Source organism: Corvus cornix, chromosome 5 (genome assembly GCF_000738735.6).
Source record: "Corvus cornix cornix isolate S_Up_H32 chromosome 5, ASM73873v5, whole genome shotgun sequence".
NCBI lineage: Eukaryota > Metazoa > Chordata > Aves > Passeriformes > Corvidae > Corvus > Corvus cornix.
In genome coordinates this window covers 54,696,208-54,714,890 of record NC_046335.1, presented here as the reverse complement: position 1 = coordinate 54,714,890, position 18,683 = coordinate 54,696,208, and the positions used below count along the sequence as shown (strand labels likewise).

The 18,683-nt window shown below is 59.9% G+C and overlaps 3 protein-coding genes across 3 annotated transcripts; all 3 read right to left on the bottom strand.

Annotated features, from left to right (window-relative positions):
- Positions 1–138: 138 nt before the first annotated feature.
- MTCH2 (mitochondrial carrier 2) lies at positions 139–3,323 on the bottom strand. The gene is made up of 13 exons (XM_039553396.1): positions 3,166–3,323; positions 2,993–3,077; positions 2,799–2,905; positions 2,636–2,662; positions 2,044–2,097; positions 1,908–1,965; positions 1,768–1,819; positions 1,621–1,680; positions 1,266–1,359; positions 1,104–1,151; positions 802–869; positions 471–546; positions 139–340 (listed from the first exon to the last, which is right to left on the bottom strand). The coding sequence occupies exons 1-13, from the start codon at positions 3,250–3,252 to the stop codon at positions 254–256; spliced, it is 903 nt and encodes a 300-aa protein (XP_039409330.1). The 5' UTR covers positions 3,253–3,323; the 3' UTR covers positions 139–253.
- Positions 3,324–3,686: 363 nt separating this feature from the next.
- Positions 3,687–7,295, bottom strand: AGBL2 (AGBL carboxypeptidase 2). The gene is made up of 12 exons (XM_039551770.1): positions 7,232–7,295; positions 7,022–7,147; positions 6,708–6,863; positions 6,506–6,613; positions 6,278–6,428; positions 5,437–6,201; positions 4,953–5,359; positions 4,764–4,861; positions 4,584–4,693; positions 4,443–4,509; positions 4,247–4,333; positions 3,687–4,128 (listed from the first exon to the last, which is right to left on the bottom strand). Exons 2-12 carry the CDS (start codon positions 7,116–7,118, stop codon positions 3,700–3,702), a joined length of 2,475 nt encoding a protein of 824 aa, XP_039407704.1. The 5' UTR covers positions 7,119–7,147; positions 7,232–7,295; the 3' UTR covers positions 3,687–3,699.
- A 1,034-nt stretch (positions 7,296–8,329) lies between these two features.
- FNBP4 (formin binding protein 4) lies at positions 8,330–18,562 on the bottom strand. The gene is given in 17 exon segments (XM_039552017.1): positions 8,330–8,530; positions 8,637–8,794; positions 8,883–9,110; positions 9,112–9,411; positions 9,518–9,831; positions 9,984–10,162; positions 11,120–11,253; positions 11,537–11,641; positions 13,735–13,853; positions 15,728–15,938; positions 16,026–16,364; positions 16,531–16,648; positions 16,729–16,879; positions 16,966–17,167; positions 17,295–17,431; positions 18,185–18,265; positions 18,424–18,562. Coding segments are annotated over 17 exon segments (2,991 nt in total). The 5' UTR covers positions 18,548–18,562; the 3' UTR covers positions 8,330–8,439.
- Between the last annotated feature and the right edge of the window lie 121 nt (positions 18,563–18,683).

Here is an 18,683-nt window from a genome sequence, read left to right as displayed (position 1 = left end):
GGGAATTTTCCCTGTGGAAGCAGCCTCAACAGTGTCCAAGGTTGGGAAAAGGCTCCTGGATAAATCAGGGAAAGCTGGTGACCAGCCAGCCTCACTTCCCAGGAAACCCCCACGAACAGAGACTCTCACAACTGCACCTTCAGCTCTCAGCAGGAAATGATTTTTAAAAAACTGTATAGAAATCATCATTCTCCATGATTCTTTGCTTCCAGAGCCCAGCATTGGCTCCACAACCCCGCTCCCATCTCCGGAATCAGCGGAACCGCCGCTCCTCCCACACATATCGCTTCCCTGCTGGAACCTTGCGGAAGAACAGGCTGTTCCCTCGGCTCATGTTGCCCTGGAAAGGGAAAACGACTATGGAGGGGCCACACGAGGTCCAGGGTGGCGCCTCCAAACCACATGGGTCTCCCACCCGGCTCCTCTCCTGTCCCCAATGTGTCCCGGTGTATCCCAGCTTCAGCACTTACCTCCCTGTGCAGCTGGCTCCAGCAATCCAGCCAGGAAGAGTAGGTGGGTGCGTAGGGAAGGAGACCCCCGGCCAACCTGGGGAAGGGAGGAAAGACCCACCGGGAATGATTCCCTGTGGGAATCGTTCCCACCCGTGGAGGTGGGACCCATTCCATCCGTGGGCTCCACACTGGGTTGAACCCCAAAATGACCCTTTCCCACTTCAGCCAAAGAGGGATCAACCCTGTGGAGTGCTGGAAGCACCTTTTCCATCTGGGAATTTTGGAAAAGTGGTTCTAGGAGCTGATCCGGGGCTGGGGGATGTAGGTGTCAGTGGGATTATGGACTCACCCGCAGTTGTTCACGGCCATCAGGTTGGAGACCAGGACGAAGGGGTATGTCAGCATGCTGGCAAAGAACTGCAGGAAAAGCGGGGATCGGTGGGATGTTCCCTCTTCCCTACACCCTAGGGAGGGAGTCCACTCCTGCCACCTCCACAGGGTCACACATGTCCTCCATGGAGCACCCCTTGGCCTGTGGGCTGATCCAGCTGATCCCAGCCTGGCTCCATTCCCACCCCGGCAGCAGCAGAATTCCAGAAACACACCACTCCCTAGGGAAAGCATCCACTTCCTGCCCGTGGCTGTACTCACCCCAGTGACCGCCTGGGAGTAGCTCTTCATCTCGGTCATGGTGGAGACCTGCGAAAGGAGCGACAGCATTTGAATCCCCCAAACGGGGTCGTGGCTCCCAGAACACCCCTGGAACTGCCCCCCATCAGGTCCCGGCACCCTGGATCCCGGAGCAGAGCCTACCCCGTTCTCCAGCGCGTATGTGTTGATGAGGTAGGCCAGCATGTTACACAACCACAGGGAGAGGATGTCCCCGAGGAGCCGCGGGATGAGGCCGCTGCAAGAGAAGAAACAGTGGGAATGTCGGCTAAGGGTTCGGATCCGGCTGTGCAGACAGCTGGGAACAGCTGGTTTGGGAAAGGGGGCGGCTGTTCCCACAGCAGCCAGGTGACGGGGGAACAGCCAACCCTGGGAGCGAGGATGCTCAGGTGAATGATCTGGAGCTGCTGGAGGGATCCAAGATACTCCCAAGAAGGGTTCGGGACTTTTGCACTGATGTCACCCCCGCCGTGCCCCTCGCTGCCTTCCCGGCACTCACGCAAAGAATCCCAGGATTCCCTCTTCCCGGTAGATTGTGGTGAAGGCGCTTAGTGTCCCGCTGGGATGGAGAGGAAGAGGAGGGATAACGTCAGGGGGATCCCAGGATCCCAAGCTCCCCAGAGCACCCAGAGCCCCCAGGCCATACCTGTACTTGGTCTCGCGGCCGATGAACTGCACCATGCAGCGTAGGGTGATCACTGCGGGGAATGACACGGGAGTGACACGGGAGCAAGAGGAGGCACCTGGCACTGCCCCCCTGGTCCCCTGGGATGGGGGAGCACCTACCATGGAAGGGGTGGGTGATGAGGGTGGCAGCGGAGCGTGCAACCATCTCTCGGGAGGTCTGGGAACAAACGGAGCGTCACCGGGAGGGGACAGGGATGTGACATCCCAGCGCCTTCCTCCTCCTCCTGCTCCTCACCTCCTTGAGCACCTGCTCCAGTGAGGACACCGGCTCCTTCTTGCTGGCTCCAGGCTGCAGGGGGAAGCAGGAGTCAGGCGGGAACAGCCCCCCAGAGAGGGGACATTGTCCCCAGCATGGGGTTGGAAGCTCCTGGCCAAGCGGAGCACTCCAGATGCAGGGCTGTCCAAGGCTGGGGGGCGTGGGGAGGAGGGAGGGAGGGAGGGAAGAGAGAAGGGAGAGAAAGAGGGGAGGAGGAAAGGATGAAGGGGTAAAAAGGAAAAAGAAGGAGGGAAGGAATGGAGAAGGGAGGATGGAGAGAAGAACAGAATGAAGGAAAAAGGAAAGGAGAGAGAGAAGAGGAGGAGGGAAAGAAGAAGAGAAGGAGAGAAAGGAGAAGGGATGAATAGAAGAACAGAGAAATGGAAAGAGAGAGGAAGGAGAAGACAGGGATGTAGGAACAGAGAGGGAAGGGGAGGGAAGGGGAGGGAAGGGGAGGGAAGGGGAGGGAAGGGGAGGGAAGGGAAGGGAAGGGAAGGGAAGGGAAGGGAAGGGAAGGGAAGGGAAGGGAAGGGAAGGGAAGATTCCCTGTGAGAAGCACCTCTGCACCCACCTCAGCCTGCTCGGCCTCCTGGTACCGCTGTGGAGCAAACGGCAGGGTCAGCCCAGGGTCAGCACTGCGCAGGGAGCCAGGGGGTCCCGGTGCCCCCCGTCCCGGCGGCAGAGCCCCCGGTTCCCGCTGCGCCCCGGGCCCGGCGCCCCGCCCGTGCCGGTACCTGCAGCACTTTGCTGTGCACCACGGTGCCGATGGCGCTGGAGCAGAGGCGGGGGGCGAGGCCTTTGAAGAGTCCCGCTCTCCCGTCCACCTTCATGATGTGTTTGGCTGGGGACAGCGGGGACCGTCAGCCCTGGGGGGACCCCACGGCGGCACCGGGACGGCACCGGGGCGGCCCCACCGGGGCGGACTCACCGTAAGAGAAGAGGCCGGGCAGCTGATATACCTGGCGGCCGAAGATGTTCCTCCCCAGGGTGGGCGGCAGCGGCTCGTAGCCCACCTGCAGCGGGGACGGAAAGGCTGTACCCCCCACGCGGCCGATACCGAGCCCGGTACCCCCCTCCCAACCCCGCCATCCCCGCCCTTACCTGCACCAGCACCTTCACGTACATGAGCGGCTGCGAGAGCACAGTGAGCCCCGAGCCCAGCAGCACCTGCGAAGCCGCGTCCGCCATGGTGCCGCCCCGGCGTCACGGCACAGAAGGACACGGCCACGGCTGCCGCCGCTTCCGCTTCCGCCTCCACCTCCCCGGTATTTCCGGCGCTGCCGTGACGCGCTTCCGGTCTGTTGGGGGCGCTCTGGGAGCGCAACGGCTGCCATGGAAACGCCCGGCGGCGCCGCGGGGTGTTGCCATGGCAACGGGGCCTGCGGGACTGGGGGTACCCACGGGGCCTGAGGGGACACCGTAGGTACAGGGGGGACAGCGTGGGGACAGGGCTGAGGAGACACCAGGGTGGCATAGTTGAAGTGACACCACATCCCTAGAGCCCCCGGTAACACCATGGTGGCCCGGGGCTGGGTGCCAGCACACTCTGGCCAGGCTGGGGGACAAGGGGACTCTGAGGGGACATCACAATAAGAACAGGCAGCACCAGGCAGGGACACGGAGTTAGCAGCATCTTTATTGCCGAGCGCAGGCGCAGCAGCGTGAGGCCACTGCAGGGACAGTGAGGGGACGCCCCTTGTCCCTGGGCCTGCGCCCACCCCGCTGCCAGGATGGCCCCGGGATCGCTCCCATGGCTGGATCCCGGGAGTAGTCACTGGTGGCACCACGGTGGCAGGGGTGCACTGGTGGCTGGCGGTGTGTCCCAGCACTTGTGCCACTGTCCAGCTGATGCCTTCCCATGGTGGCACAGTGGCCATTCCCTGCTTCAGGTGCCCTGGGAAGAGCCACTACAGAGTCAGCTCCAGGCACCTCTCCCACACTGGCACGGTGGCCATTCCCTGCTCCAGCTGCCTTGGGAAAGGTGACACTGGAGCTGGCTCTGGGCTTCTCTCCCGCTATGCCACCTCCACTCTGGACACCAGGAAGATGCCTGCGGGTCCCAGCCTGGGGGGCACAGGAGATGGGTCAGACCCACTTGAGGGGTGGGACAGCACTGGGGACAAGTGTCCCTGCAGGACTGTCCCCTCAGGGGCCAGATGGACTGTGGTGGCTCCAGGCTCACCGGGATGCTGGTGCGGCTCCGGTTTGTCCGGCGCAGGGCATTCCTTGCTCTCCGTCTCTGCAGCCACTTCCTCCTGCATGGCTCCACCTGTGCCAGGTGGTAAAGTGGCACTGGGACATCTGCACCCTTTGTCACCTTGTTCCACCCTGGCTCTGCATCCCTCCCACTTCAAAACTGGTGGCACATGGGGACTCACGGGCCGGTCAGGGCTGTGGAAGTCTTCTGGGATCCCGTCGGACACAGAGCTGTCAGAGCCGCTGGTGCTGCAGGGGGTAAGAACCACCTGCAGCCCCCAGTGGCACCACGGGCTGACACGGGGTGACAGGGGGTGACATACCTGGACTCAAGCTCTGAGGGGGACACATCGCTCCAGCTGCCTCCAGATCCTGGCTCACGGCCCATCTGCCACCGCAACAGTGCATCTGCCTCCGCCAGGCACTGCTGGAGCTGCAGGACAGCGCCAGTGTCACCACGGCCCTGCGGCACCAGGGCACCCTGGGCCAGGTCCGAGCCAAACCTTGGCAGGCGCGGGGTCACAGAAGTCGAGCAGGGTGTCACAGAGGAGTCGGCCCAGTGACTCAAGGTCCTCCACACTGAAGTGGGAGCTCCTCCCACCTGGAGGGGACAGGGAAAAGGAAACAAGGACAGCTCCCCAACCTGGGACCACCCCCCTGGCACTGTCCTCATGGCCGTGGCAGCCCCTCACCCAGCGTGGAGCCACTGAAAGCCACTTCCAGGGTGTAACTGTGGGAGACGCCCAGGCGCCACATGGAGACCCGGCCTGTCCCCTCTTTGTTCTTCTGCACCTGGAACTTGCAGCTGGCAAAGGAGAACTGGGGGGCCCCAGGGTCAGTGGGGTCCCAACCCCACAGGGACAGCTTGGGAAGTGGCACGGTGGGTGCGTTCTCACTGTCACCGCAACACATGGCTCTGAGGCATCTGTGTCCCACCTTGTCGGGGGCATTTTTGCTCAGCATCAGGGGGAACACACGCTGGCGCAGCCGTGTCCTGGAGCCATCCCCGCCGGCATCGCAGCCATACATGAAGACGTTGTTCTTCCGGCTGTGCCCATGGAAGTCACAGTACAGCACCACCTCCCGCTCCACCAGCACCCTGCACACATCAGGATATGGCAACCAGCACCACCACAGGAGTGGCCCCGTCCCACCAGCTCCCCGCACCTTCCTCACCTCTGGACCATGGCCCGCAGGTGCCACACACCAGGGAAGGAACCAGGAAGCGCCGTGCCATAGGCTCTGTTGGGATCCTGTCCCACCAGGGAGCAGCAGGAGTTGCCCACCACCACCCCGTCGGGGTTGAGCATCGGCACCACCTTGAAGACAAAGAGGCGGCGCAGGAGCCGTGCGTCCACATGGGCGCTCAGCAGGAAATTGAGGAATCCCCTCATGGCCCAGGAGCTGCCGCTCTCGCCGGGGTGCACGCGGGCACTTGCCACCACCACCCGCTTGCCGGCCATGCTGCCGGGGCCGGTGATGGTCAGCAGGTACACGGTGTTGCCGGCCAGGCTGCGGCACAGCGCCTGCACCGCACAGTACCGTGAGCGCGCCGGGTCGGCCGCCAGCGCGCGCAGGTAGCGCTGCAGGTCTGAGTAGGTGTAGGGGTAGCAGGCGGCGAAGAAGCACGTGTCGCCATCGTGCGGGAAGCGCACCGTCCAGCTGAGACGGAACACCGGTGGCTCCCCCGCACTGCCACGGTAGTAGCGGACATCGGTCCCAACCCGGCGCCAGCCAATGCCGTGGCTCTGGGCATCCTGCTGGGAATAGAGCAGTGGCCGCAGGCCCTGGCCGTAGAGGCTCTTGGGCTTGGCCATGTTGGCGATGGTGAAGCGGTAGAGTGGCTCCCGCCGGGTGTTTTGGACACGGAAGTAGAACCACTGGGTGTGCTTGGCCGTGTAGAGATCCGGCCGCAGTGTCAGCACGTACTCGTAGGGACCCCTGTGCGGAGGGAAGGGCCGTGCTCTGGATCTGGGCTTCACACAAGAGGCCCTGTGTCCCTTGGCCTCTCTCTTACACCTTGATGACCTTCTGGAGGTTCCCGCTCTCAAAGCGGGACTCAAAGAGCAGCGTGGTGTCCTGGGGACCCTTCAAGGGGGCTGCTGGCGAGGAGAGGGGCCCTGGGGCCCCCCCAGCCCGAGCACAGGTAAAGCAGGAGCCTTGGAGCACTGCAAGGGAAGCAGGGACAGTGGTGGGGGTCTGGGGAGAGCGGAGGCACCCAGGGGTGCTGCTCATGCTCCAGTACCTGGGCTGGTATGGTAGACAACGGTGCCCTGCTCCTCGCCGAGGGTGTCTGGGGCCTGCTCCAGGCCCATGGGTGGGCAGAAGGGCTCTGGTTCAGGGGGGACCCACTCTAGGAGAGGGAGGGACACAGAGACAAATGCCATGGGCACAGCAGGGGTCTGGCACAGGGGTGAGGCCGGGGGACAGCTGAAGCATCTGCTCACCGATGTGCTCAATTGTCTCCTGGATGACTTCACACTCCACAGGCCAGCGGGGAGCAGGGAGGGAGAACAGAGCCTGTGATTTTCGTGGAGACCTCTGGGGCTGTGTTGAGGGGGCCGGCCTGCCCTGGTGGGGGGTCTGCTCCACCACCCTGGGGGCTGTAAGAGCACCGGGAAGGGCTGGGGGTCTCCCGTGTGGTTGGGGTAGGGGCATCCCCCAAAACCAAGGCAGGGACAGAGAAAGGCCCTCCCACCACACTCGCTGTGCTGGGAGGACAGTGCTGGGGGGCTGAAAGGGGCTACAGGGTCTCACTCACGGTTTGGCTTGTGCCCAGGACCTCGCTGCCAGCCAGGGCCGGTGTTGCCCACGGTGGATGCCTTGGGATGCTGCCCGGAGGGGTCCCCCGGGGACATGGCAGTCTCTTCCCTGCCCGTCTTCTGGTCTTAGGAAGAACAGCACTGCAGCCAGGGGGCCGGAGGGAACACGGCCCAGGAGGGGACACCCCACCGTCCAGGCCAGGGCTCACCTCGGAAGTAGCCATAGAAACGCAGGTGGGTGCGGATGAATCTGTCATAGGGCTTCAGGACCTGTCCCCCACCAAACGCCCCCGGAGCCCCCTCCCCTCCCTGGGCAGTGTGGCACGCTGTGGGCTCCATGGTTGCGAGAGCTCCAGGAGACCCGGAACAGCAGTGGCAGTGCCAGGGCTGGGCTGGGACGTGGTTGCTGAGCTACAGGAATAGGGCGGTCCTGGAGCAGAGCTGGGACAGGAGCCAGATGGATTTCACAGAATCATTAAGGTTGGAAAAGACCTCCAGGATCATCGAGCCCAACCTGTGACCAATCCCCACCTTGTCACCCAGGCCAGAGCACTGAATGCCATGTCCAGTCGTTCCTTGGACACCTCCAGGGCTTGGAGGTGCCCCTGAGCAGCCCCTTCTGATGCCTGACAAACCTTTATATGAAGAAATTCCTCCTCATGTCCAACCTCAACTTCCCCTGGCAGAACCTGAGGCTGTTTCCTCTTGTCCCCTGGGAGCAGAGTATGACACCCCCCCAGCTGCACGCTCCTGTCAGGGAGTTGTGGAGAGCCAAAAGGTCCCCTGCCAGCTCCTCCTGGTGCTCCAGACTCTTCCCCCGCTGTTCCCTTGTTTGGACAGCCCCTCAGTGTCTCTCTTGCCATGAGGGGTCCAGATCGGTCCCCAGGACTGGAGGTGGCCCAGCAGTGCCAGAACAGTGGACAGCCACTGCCCTGGGCCTGTGGCCACACCAATGCTGGGACAGCCCAGGTGCCATCGGTCTTTTGCGACCCCTGGGGACACCGGGGCTCATGTTCAGCTGCTCTCACCAGCACCCCTACGGCCTTTTCCAGCTTTCCAGCCTCTCTTCCCGCAGCCTGGAGCATTCCACAGGGTTTGTGTGATCCAAGTGTAGGACCTGGCACTTGGCCTTTCCCTCACACCTTTAGCCTCAGCCCTTCAATCCAGCCTGTCCAGCTTCCTCTGCAGAGCCTTCCTGCCCTCCACAATCCACACAAGCACCCAACTTGCACTGTGGATTACAGGGGTCTGCTGTGCTCCCCATCCCCACCTACCACCTGCCCTCAGCAAAATCAATGAGACAGCACTTCCCAAACTGCTACAATTTATTGGACAATGGTCAAAGGAACTGTACATCTGTAAAAAAAACAAAAAAACAAAAAAAAACCCCCAAGAGCTGGGTGCAGCACTGTGTGCCTCACGTGTTGGAGGCCGTTTTCCTCCGCTTCAGCCGTGAGCGCCAGTCCTCTGGCAGTGCCTCGAAGTTGGCGTTCCTTTCGGCCATGCCACTGCAGGGATAAAGTGGGATGTCAGCACCCAGCTGGCCCTCCCATGGATCCCCCGCCTTTACAAGGGACAAAGAAATGTCCAGGTGCCAGCCCCCACAGTCTGTACCTCATCAGCTGCTGCTGCTTCCACTCCTCAATGCGCCGCTGCGCTGTGGTCTCCCGGTCCTCCTCGCTGGAGCTAGAATTCTCCTCCTCATCCAGCTCCCGCTGGATGCTCTGCCACTTCTTCACCAAAGATGGCATCTTCGTCTTGCCCTTCTTGCCCTGTGCCACAAAAGAACAGTGGTGAGTGCGGCTGGAAAGGGAGGAGGGGAGGAACAAGTGCCGGTGAGGGACCACCCGTCTGGCCTACCTTGTCCTTGCGCCCCTTCCTTGGCTTCTCCTTCTCTGGTGGCGGCGGCGCCTTGGGGGTGGGCGGTGGGGGTGTCTGTGGGGGTGGCGGCGGTGGCGGCTGCTCGGCCACAGTGCCCGCGGGGGGCAGGGCTCCCCGTGCCGGCGCTGGCTGTGCAGTGGCCGTGGCGGCCAGGCTGACGGGCGCAGCACACTCCGAGTATCCCATCACAGGTGCAGCAGGTCCCGTCACACCCCAGGTAGCCGGACTGCAGCCCCAGCGCTGTGGGCTGAGGGCCAGCATGGCCCGGAGCCATGCGGAGGTTGGGGCGTCCCTGGATCTCACTCTGGAGGCGCTGGCGTGGCCTCAGGGAGGCCAAGGGCATGGCTGATGGCTGGTACTTGCCCGTGGCCATCAGGGGCTGGCTGTAGATGACGGGGCAGCTGCCAATGGTGGCCGTGCGCTGCATCAGCCCTGGGCTCATCTCCACAGCTTTCCTCTTCTGCGGCTTGGCCGAGAGCAGCGGAACTGGGCCCGGATCGACAGTGGCCTGGAAGGGAGTGCCAAGGTGAGTGCTGAGCCAGGAGCACCATTACACACCTGTTTCCCAGATTCTCACACTCTGGAATCAGCAGAGACCTGGCTTCCCTGCTCACCTGGCTGCTGCTGGCAGTGGGGCGCACCAGGGACTTCAGGGGAGCATCTTCCTCTGTTCCTGGGGCAGGTGGCTCCTCGCCCCCCTCATCTTCCATCTCCACTTCCTGGATCTCCCCATCTTCTCCAGGCGGTGGGGGCGGCGGGGGAGGTGGCGGGGGTGAGTCTGGGGGGGGCGGAGGCGGCGGAGGCATTTCCAAAGGCAAGGGAGGTTGGAGGACCGGGACGGAGGACTGAAGCAGAGTCCAAAATGGAGTGAGCGGCATGAGAGACGTAGCAGGAACTTGGCCTGAGAAGGATTCTTTACAAAGGGAGCCTGAAGAATACACATTGACATGGGCTTGAACACCCCAGTCCATGCTGCCTGCTCCTGCCTGTGGTCCTGCTTAGAGGCACTGCCACCATGGACTGCCCTGCTCCCCGCCCCCCGCTTTGGGGCCAGGACCCCCCAGTGCCAGCTGGGCGTACCTGTAGGGCGCTCGGCGGGCTCCTCGGTGCGCTCTCCTTTGTCTTTGGGAGGTGGCTTTGGAGGACCGTCGGGTTTTCTGTCGGCGCTTCGCTGTCCCTCCTCCTCATCCTCCCCGTCGGGAAACTCCCATTGCGACTCTCCTGAGCGCTCGTTAACATAGAAATAGCGTCTATGCTCCCTAGATCACAAGAAAGAGAAGGAGGCTTCAGCTTCCCTTCTCCGCCCCCGACACTCCGAGGCGGGCCTGCCCACGACAGCAGTGCGCTCTCGCAGGGGAGACCCTCGTGCAGCGGGGCTGCCACTCTCCCACACACAACAAACAACTTTGAGGACAGAGGCAGGAGAGGCCCGAGCCGACACGCTCAAAGCTATTTGCTATCGCTGGCTGCGGGAATGTCGCCCTGAGCCCCCCACTCCGAGGGAGGGGAGGGCCGGGAACGCCGGCGACGTCTTGCTAACATCGGGACTTTCAGCATGGCCTTGGCCGAAAGTCGCCCTCCGAGAAGAGGCACCAGGGAACAGCCCAATGGAGGGAAGCGGCTGCCCCCCTACCCCGTGGTGCGCAGAGTTTTTTATGATACTCTTGGTGTCAAACACACAGTGAATGCTAGAGAGAGGGAGCGGATCTGGGAGCTGAAAAACAAAAGAGCAAAGATTTCAAACAAAGGAAAATTAATCAAGAAAGCCAAATAGACAAAGAAATGTTTGGGTCTGACCTGCTGGCAGGAGACAGAAATCTTGTTCTTCATTCCGTCGGTGAGTTGAAGTTTGTCCTTTGGAAGAGCTGTTGGTCAGAAGAGTTGATCCAGAGATCCTGCAAAGTTCACAGAGCTCTCGCATGCGCGACCCCCCAGGCCCGCCCTCCACAGCGCTGGACACTCGCGAGAGGGACAACCAGCTCTGTCCGTCAAGGAATCGGCTCCGTCGCAAAGCACTGGGCACTCCGTTTGGATCCTCCAGTTTGGTGGCCGGCCCAAACTCTGCGAGTGCCGGACGTTTCTCTGCCTGCCCAGCACTAACAGAAGCCGCTCTCAGTCTGCCAGAGGGACGGCGCCAGCGTCGTCGGGTGGTTGATGGTCACAAATCATGTCTGAGATGTCAGAGATGAAAGGTGAGAAAGGAGGAGAGCGCGTACCTGTCCCAGTGGCAGGACCAGCCTTTAGGGGTGGCGTTTATTTCGTATTGTTTAAGCTGTTCGGCTGCGTCTTGGAGTTTGCGTTTGAGGTAGTTTCCATTGAGAGCACCTTCTCGCCAGTCTGCAATGCGGGTCTAGAGGGCAAGAACCGGGGGAAGCCGGTGAGGTGGGCTGCCAGCGGCCCTGGGGGGGATGGGACTCGAGGATCGGGAGGCTCCCTTCCGGCACGGGACGCGGGGGGGCCAGGAGGAGGACACCCCACCTCCGCGCCAAGCCACGCTCTCCCCCCGCCGAGGAAGGGAGGGCCCTGCGCAGCGAGGCGCCACAAGGCTCACGCAGCACCGGCGCTCGGACGGCGGATTGCATCCGATCCGCTCCGGAACACAAGGCTGGAGCAAGGGGCGAAGGCTCGGTTACCTCTGTCTGCAACAGCAACATGTGGAAGTTGGAGATAGATTGTCTGTTGATGCCCAGGAACTCCAATTTACTAGTCAGAGTATTTGCCAGCTCTCCAATCTGAAACTGCCAGGAGAAAGGGCAGAGTCAAGAGCCACCCTCTGGGAGCAGCATCGGGCGGCTGCGGCCCCACGGCTCTTGGGAAACACCGCTCAGGACCACCCAAGGCCCCTCAGCCTGGCGGGACTGGGAGGTGCCGCCCTGGCCCTGTGTGCCTGTCACCCCCTCTGTTAAGCCCTGCTACATCCTGCACCCCAGGGACAGGGCAGTGTGGGTGGCTGGATGACAGCTCCTCCACAGACTGCGCTCAACTCTGTGTGGAAGGACAGCACGGGCTTGGATTGCTCCAGTACTTTGGAGTTACAGCTCCACCGCCACGGCAGGTATCTAATGTTTCCAAAATAAATGGGCCAGGATGTAATTCCAGGTTCTGTAAATAATCACTTCCCAGAGGAACTAGCTGGAAAGCACCAGAAAGAGATAACAGCTCTGGATTTACTCCAGAGCAGAGGCAGCAGCTACATCAAAACTCAGGTCAGCCCATGGTGACCACAGCTACTCAACGCCAGCATCCCATGGGAGTGAAACCTCCAGTCTGGGGACACAGGGATCCCTGTGTCCATCCCCCTGAAGGGGGGCACTGCATGGAAGCAGCCACAAGCCAGAAAGGAATCAGGAGCAGGAACAGGGATGCCTGCAAGTGGCATCACCACTGCTTTAAGGAGGGCTCTAAAAATGTCTATTTTTAGCTTCACTCCTCAGAAGAGGCTTTGGAATGTCCACCAAAGCCACCAAGGCAGCATCTGTCTCCAGAGAGGGGAAGGGCCAGACAAACAAGCCCTAGAGAAGCTCAAGGCAGGCATATGAATTCCCATGTTAACATGGCTCTGGAGAAGCCAGGGAACATCCCGAAACAGAGGGTGACTTGGCAGTGGTGGCCTCGGCGCAGCTCCTGTAACCAGAGAGATCCCAACCCGATGAGCAAATGGTACCGGTTACCCAGGAAGCCAGCATTCCTCCAACAGCTCTAAGGGAATCCTGTATGGAAAAGCACCACACGGTCCGTCACAGCGCCCACTAGGACCGGAAGGAGGGGGGACAGCACAGGGGACCAGCGAGTCCAGTCCTGCCACAGGCTTCTCTTCTTTTAATTTAAATTAATTCATTTAAAAATCAGGTCTCAAATGGATGCTGCACTGAGGGAGGCTCAGTTTTGGTCTGAGAATGTCACATCTCAAAATCCTTTAAGGAGTTTTTATGGGAGAGATGTGGGATTTTTCACAAGGACAGCACCAAAGCCCTTCCCTTTCACAGCAGAAAAATTATTTAAGTGGTGGGAAATGAGGACAGGGATGGGCAACTCTCACTGCAGGTTCCACCGGGCTCCACCACGAGCTGGCAATTCCCCATCTGCCACAGGGAGGTGATGACATTTCCCAACGTCACAGAAATACTCCAGAGCCAAATTTTATGCTGCAGGAGATCTCAGGGTAACAAGTGACATGAGGACTGAAGAACAAATGGGAAAGATCTCCCCTACTGCTCTGTCACACTGCCCTAGAGCCTGGAGCTCTGCTATAGATCAGGGAATTGATCCAGTGCAGCCAAAGGAGCAAACCAAGGCTCAGAGAAGAGCTATCAGCAGGATGCTGCAGAAATCCCCAGGGCTTCCCCAGCTTGCATCTAAAAGTAATGCCGGGCAAAGGGCAGAGCGGTACCGTCAGCCTCAAGAAACGGAGAGAATACGGACGAGGTGTCTTCAGCCTGGAAACGGGACGACTGACCGGGTCAGAGACTGGAATATCGTTATTGGTGAAAACAAAGTCAAGATCAAACTGGTTGTTCTCTGTCACAACACCACCCAGGGCTCAGTCTTTGCCCCCCCGCACCCTCCTTTCATCCAAGCTTTTGCTGCTGAATCCTACTGGAGACAGGATATTGTCCCAGTCCTGCATGGCCCTTCCTTCTCAAGCTGTTCCCATAGCCACACCGGGATCTGAGCTTTAAAAGCATCAGGTGGGCCAAATCCAGAGCCCAAAGCTCCGGTGTTCCCAGGGAAGACGTGGCTGGGGGAGCCAGCGTGTCCCTTGTCCCTGCTGGCAGCTGGAGCACCCATCACATCCCTCATCTCATGGACATGCACCTCTGCCTCTCCATACCTTTAGATCTTGATCCTCCTCTTCCATTTTTGGAGCCCCTTGTGATTTTGCTTTTTCCTGGGGCTCCTCAGATTCTGCCTCTTTGTCTGAGCTTGGATCGGTTGCTTCTGTGCTTGGGGCTGCAGAAGAAGGAAGGACAGGTCAGCCCTTGTCCCACCACCACCCTGGCAGTGCCAGCAGCTGCTGGACACTGTGCCTGGAGCCAAAGCCAACGTGGTAAACAGTGGGAAAAGAGCTAGGACCCACCAGAGCCAGTAACAAGAGCCTGAAATTAAAAAGGAGAGCTGGTCACTGCTCTTTGTTTTGGATCCTTCCAGAAGGATAACATGGGATGGGGAGGATTGGAGCTGCTACAGTGCAAAGCAGCAATGAGGCAAGACCTGTAATATCAGGCATAAGGGAAGCAGGAAGAGACTAACCCCCAAAATCTGTCAATAACAGGTACTAGGTATTAAGTAAGTTAATTATCAAAGACTGAAGAGGTCCCCGAAAGCTGCCAAGATCAGAAGGTTTTGCCTCCAGATGATTAATTCACTATCAAAGCAACCAATTCCAAGGAGGGAAGTTTGTGACAGAATCCCACAGCCTTCTGGGGGAAGAAACCCCAATTCCCAGCATGTCCTGGCACTGGAAGCAGTGGGATGCTCAATTTAAACTGGTTACTTTGGAGTGACAGCTCGCTGTTCCCCAGGTTAAGGTGGAAACTGGTGCTGCTGGGAAGAGCTCGCTTCGGGGTTATTTGGAAAGCCCTCTGGCAAAACCATTCATTTTTCTATGCAAAAATGACATCACTGATTCAATGTCAGAGCTGTCACCCAGCTCATGCCCCTACTTGAAGCAGAGGCGCCTCAGGGCCACAAGAACCCTGGGATGGGGCAGGCACCGACTCCCACTCCAGCAGGACACAGCCTGCTCCAGGCACTTTTGTACCATTTTTCCTTGGAAAAAAAGCAGTTTCATTCAGCTTTCTGTGCTGCAGGCAAACAAATCTTGTGCTGGGAAGGGACTGGCACATCCAGAGGAAAACAGATTTAGGTGGGACCTTCTTGCTCCCCACAATGCCCTGAGAGTGGAGTCAGGCTCTGCTCCCAGGGAACAAGAGACAGGACAAGAAGAAACAGCCTTAAGTTGTGCCAGGGGAGGTTTAAGTTGGATATTGAGAAAAATTTCTTAACAGAAAGGGCTGTCCAGCCCTGGCACAGGCTGCCCAGAGCTGTGGTGGAGTACCCATCCCTGGAGGGATTTAAAAGCCACATGGATGTGTCACTTGGGGACATATGTTAGTGGTGGCCTTGGCAGTGCTGAGGGAACAGCTGGACTCCACGACCTCAGAGGGCATTTCCAACCTGAATGATTCCAATTCTACAACCTGGGAGTCCCAGAGCTGCTGGGCAGAGAGTGTTCCTTAAAATTCTATGGCTGCTGCATTTTGGGAAGCACAGCTCTGGGGGGGTCCAACAGGAACACAAGGGGCAGTTGTGTACGACTGATACGTCCACACACACCCGGAGCTGACCCCGCCCCATAGGAACTGGAGCTGCCTTGCCACAAGGGCTGGAGTTACATTACCTACACACTGAGTGTGGGGCCCTGGAGTGGCTCCAGGGACACTTTGGCTGTCTGGAATTTGACACCAGGCACCTCAAAAACTGAAGTTTAGAAGTGGAAGGTGACAGTTCCCGGTGTGCTGCAGGCTGGGTTTGTGATGTTGGGAGGAATGGGAAGGCAATGGCATGTGAGGCAGCTGTTATCTGCATCCCTTCTCCCAAGGAACCACTGAATACGGCACTCTCCTCCTTATGTGGGTAATTAGGATAGAGAAACCGTGGCAGAGGAGCAGCTTATCCCAGTGAGGCTGGGCTGTGACACAGGCACCCCTGAGCCTGTCCCCACCCGGCACACGTACCTCACGGCCCTTCCCGGCTCCGCTCTGTGGGTCTTCAGGGAAAGGAGACCCCCTGCTCCTCCCTCCGAAGGGAGCCTTTCCAATTACCTGCTTCTCCTGCTTCCGGGCTCTCCCGGCCCGTTTTGCTGGAGCCTCGACTGGCAGACTCGGGGCTGGCAGCTCCCACAAACAGTTTCCATTTCCCTCGCTTGGAGGCCAGCCTGCGGGATGCATCCTGCGAGGCCGACTGGCTCCCATCGGAGAGCGGGCTGGAGCCTGAAACGCTGCCATCGCCTTCCTCCAAGGCACGCAGCTCTGCCTGCCAAGACATGACATCCCAGTTTATTCCCAGCAATGCTGTGGCTGCATGTGTGGCCCTGTTTCCAGGACAAACGTCTCCCCTTACTTTTTTCCTCTCCAGCACCATCTCCAGCTCAAGCGTGTCCTGCTCCTCCTCCTCCTCTGCGCTCTCCCCCGACTGCACCACGCTGCACAGATCTTCCTGCCCTGTGTCTTCCAGGGGGTCCCTGCTGGGCTCTGGCTCTTCAGGGGCAGCTGGTGCCTCTTCCACTTTTGCCTCCTCTTCCAGAGGTGGCTCAACCTCCTCTTTGCAGATCACTTTCCTCCTCCAGCGCTCCTCTTCCTCCTTCACCACATCAGGCAGGAGCGGGGCCAGGAGGGCCGCAGCCACTCCCTTCCTCTCTTCCTCGCTGTTGGAGAGGGCCTGCACTCCTTCGTTCACTTCCTGTGGGATGAGCTCTGTATGAGCTTTCTGGCAGCTGCCAGGGAAAGAGCCCATGCTGCCACACCCTTCCTAGGGCTGCAAGTGGAGCAGAGCATCCCACCTGCTTCCAAGGAAGCCCAAGGACATGCCTGCAATCCCCATGGCAGCCAGAACACACATGACTGACCTTCTTCACCTCCCGCTTGCCGAGGCCAGTCCCACGGCCAGTGCTGCCAGGGGTCCCCTTCTCCTGAGGGAATGGCTCTGTGGCCGCCATGAAGCTGCCATTGGTACCTGCCACGGTGCTGCTGAGGAAGAGGAGCGGGAATGAAGGGCAGGATTGGAACAACATCCCACAAGGCAACAACCTGAAGGTCTCTCCCACCTGTGCTGGTAGTGCTGCAGGCCCTGGACCTGCGTCGCCAAGTACTGTGGCAGCTCCCAGGTCACCTCGTTGCTCTGGGTGTTCCAATAGTAGTAGCAGCCGGTGTTCTCATCCCACACCTCCTGCCAGTCACCCATCTCCAGCTCTCCCACTGCCGGGGAAACGACAGCCCGTTACTCCCTCTCCCTGGTGACACCCCTTTGTCAGCACCCCCTCTGGAGACAGGAATGGCCTCACCTCCGGCCAGCGAGCACTGGGTGTCGTACTGCCATTCCGGGGCTGGCGCCGAGCCCATGCCATTGGCTGTGCCCGAGGATGAGCCTGTGCCCGAATCCTTCGGCTCCGGGCGGGGAGGCATAGGGGGTGGCACAGAGGAGGAGGAAGAGGAGGCAGCAGTGGGCTCAGCGGGCTGTGGAGGGGCTGTGATGGCATCGATCTCCTGTAAAAACAACATCCCACCATGAGCTTCAAATCCCAAGCCAAATCAAAGCACTTACTGGATGTAGACAATGTCTTGGACCATGAAAATCCCTCCCTCCCCTTGCCCTTGCCAGAGTGGCACTCACAGCCAGGAAGTTTGCCAGGGTGCTGTCGATGTCAGTAGAATTGCTGCCATTGGCATCCGTGGAACGGGCCGGCTTCTCTGGGGTCTCGCCCTCCTCATCATCACTGTCGGCATAGGCACCCAGCAGGCACAAACCTCCTGGAGAAGGGAGAGTGAACCCTCAGGGGAATTCTGTTGTCACAGGGCATTGGATCCGACCCCCCCACCCTCCACTCCAGTGGTGCCACTGTCATCCCAGGGGGAACAGCCCCTGTATACGTGCCAGGGTCAGCTTGGGAGAAATCAGTACAAGAAAGAGTAAGAAAATGCATTTAAAGATGAGCAATCGTCTCTTGGGAAATAACAGCACAATTAAAATAATTAAAATGGAAACAACTCCAGCCCCAAAGTGAATTACTTAGGAAAGCATTAACTCTCTTCCCTTAAAAATAATAGTTAAAAGTGGATAATTACCCTGTGTTAAAAATAGGGGGTTATGGAGAGGGAAACAAACACAGTCCCACCAAAACCCTTTCGTTTAGGACAAAACCCACCACTCTTAGAACCACAAAACCCACACTCAGCACCTCCAAAAACTATTTGGAACCTCACAGCCCACCACTTTTAGGACCAGAACTACCTCATATTTAGGACCAATACCCCATATATATGACCAAAAAAACACACAAAGGACCAAACTCCTACATTTGGGTCACGTTTTAGACCCAAAAAATGATATCTGAGAATCAACCCTCCAAATTTCAGACAAAAACCCCCATTTAGAACCAGAACTCCCCTATTTTTTTATCATTATTGTGCATCGGGGGGCGCTCCACCACTAAATCCTGAGAATCTCCCCGTAGATTTTAGGGGGGATGTAATCCCGCGTCTCACCCCAGGGCGCTCCCTTACCTGTGGCCTTGACCGCGGCGGGAGCGGGAGGCGGCGGATTGGGCGGGTTGCGGAGCGGCTCCGCCACCGTCTCGGGCTCATCTGCGGGACAGAAGCGTCAATTACGGCGGGCTCAGGCTGGTGGGATCGGGGGGGAGGGCGGATCAGGGCCCCCGGTCCCGCTAGGCCGCGCTAGGCCGCACTAGGCCGCGCCCCGCCAACAAAGCGCCCCCCGCTTCCACCCGCCTTCGTCGCCTTACCCGGTTCGGAGCCCGAGTCGCGCCCCTCGCCCGCGGGTCCCGCCGCCTCGTCGCGGCGCGGCGCGGGCGGGGAGAGCTGCAGGATGGGCCGGCGCCCGGGCGCGGCCCGCGCCTTCTTCCCCATGGCGGCGGCTGCGCCTCAGGGCTGTGGCCGCGCGCGCCGCGCGCAGGGGGCGGGGCGATGACGCCACCGGGGCGGGGCCTGCGCGAGACGCGCCCCCAGGAGCGGGACCGCGGGCGCGCGCTCCCTATGGATGGGG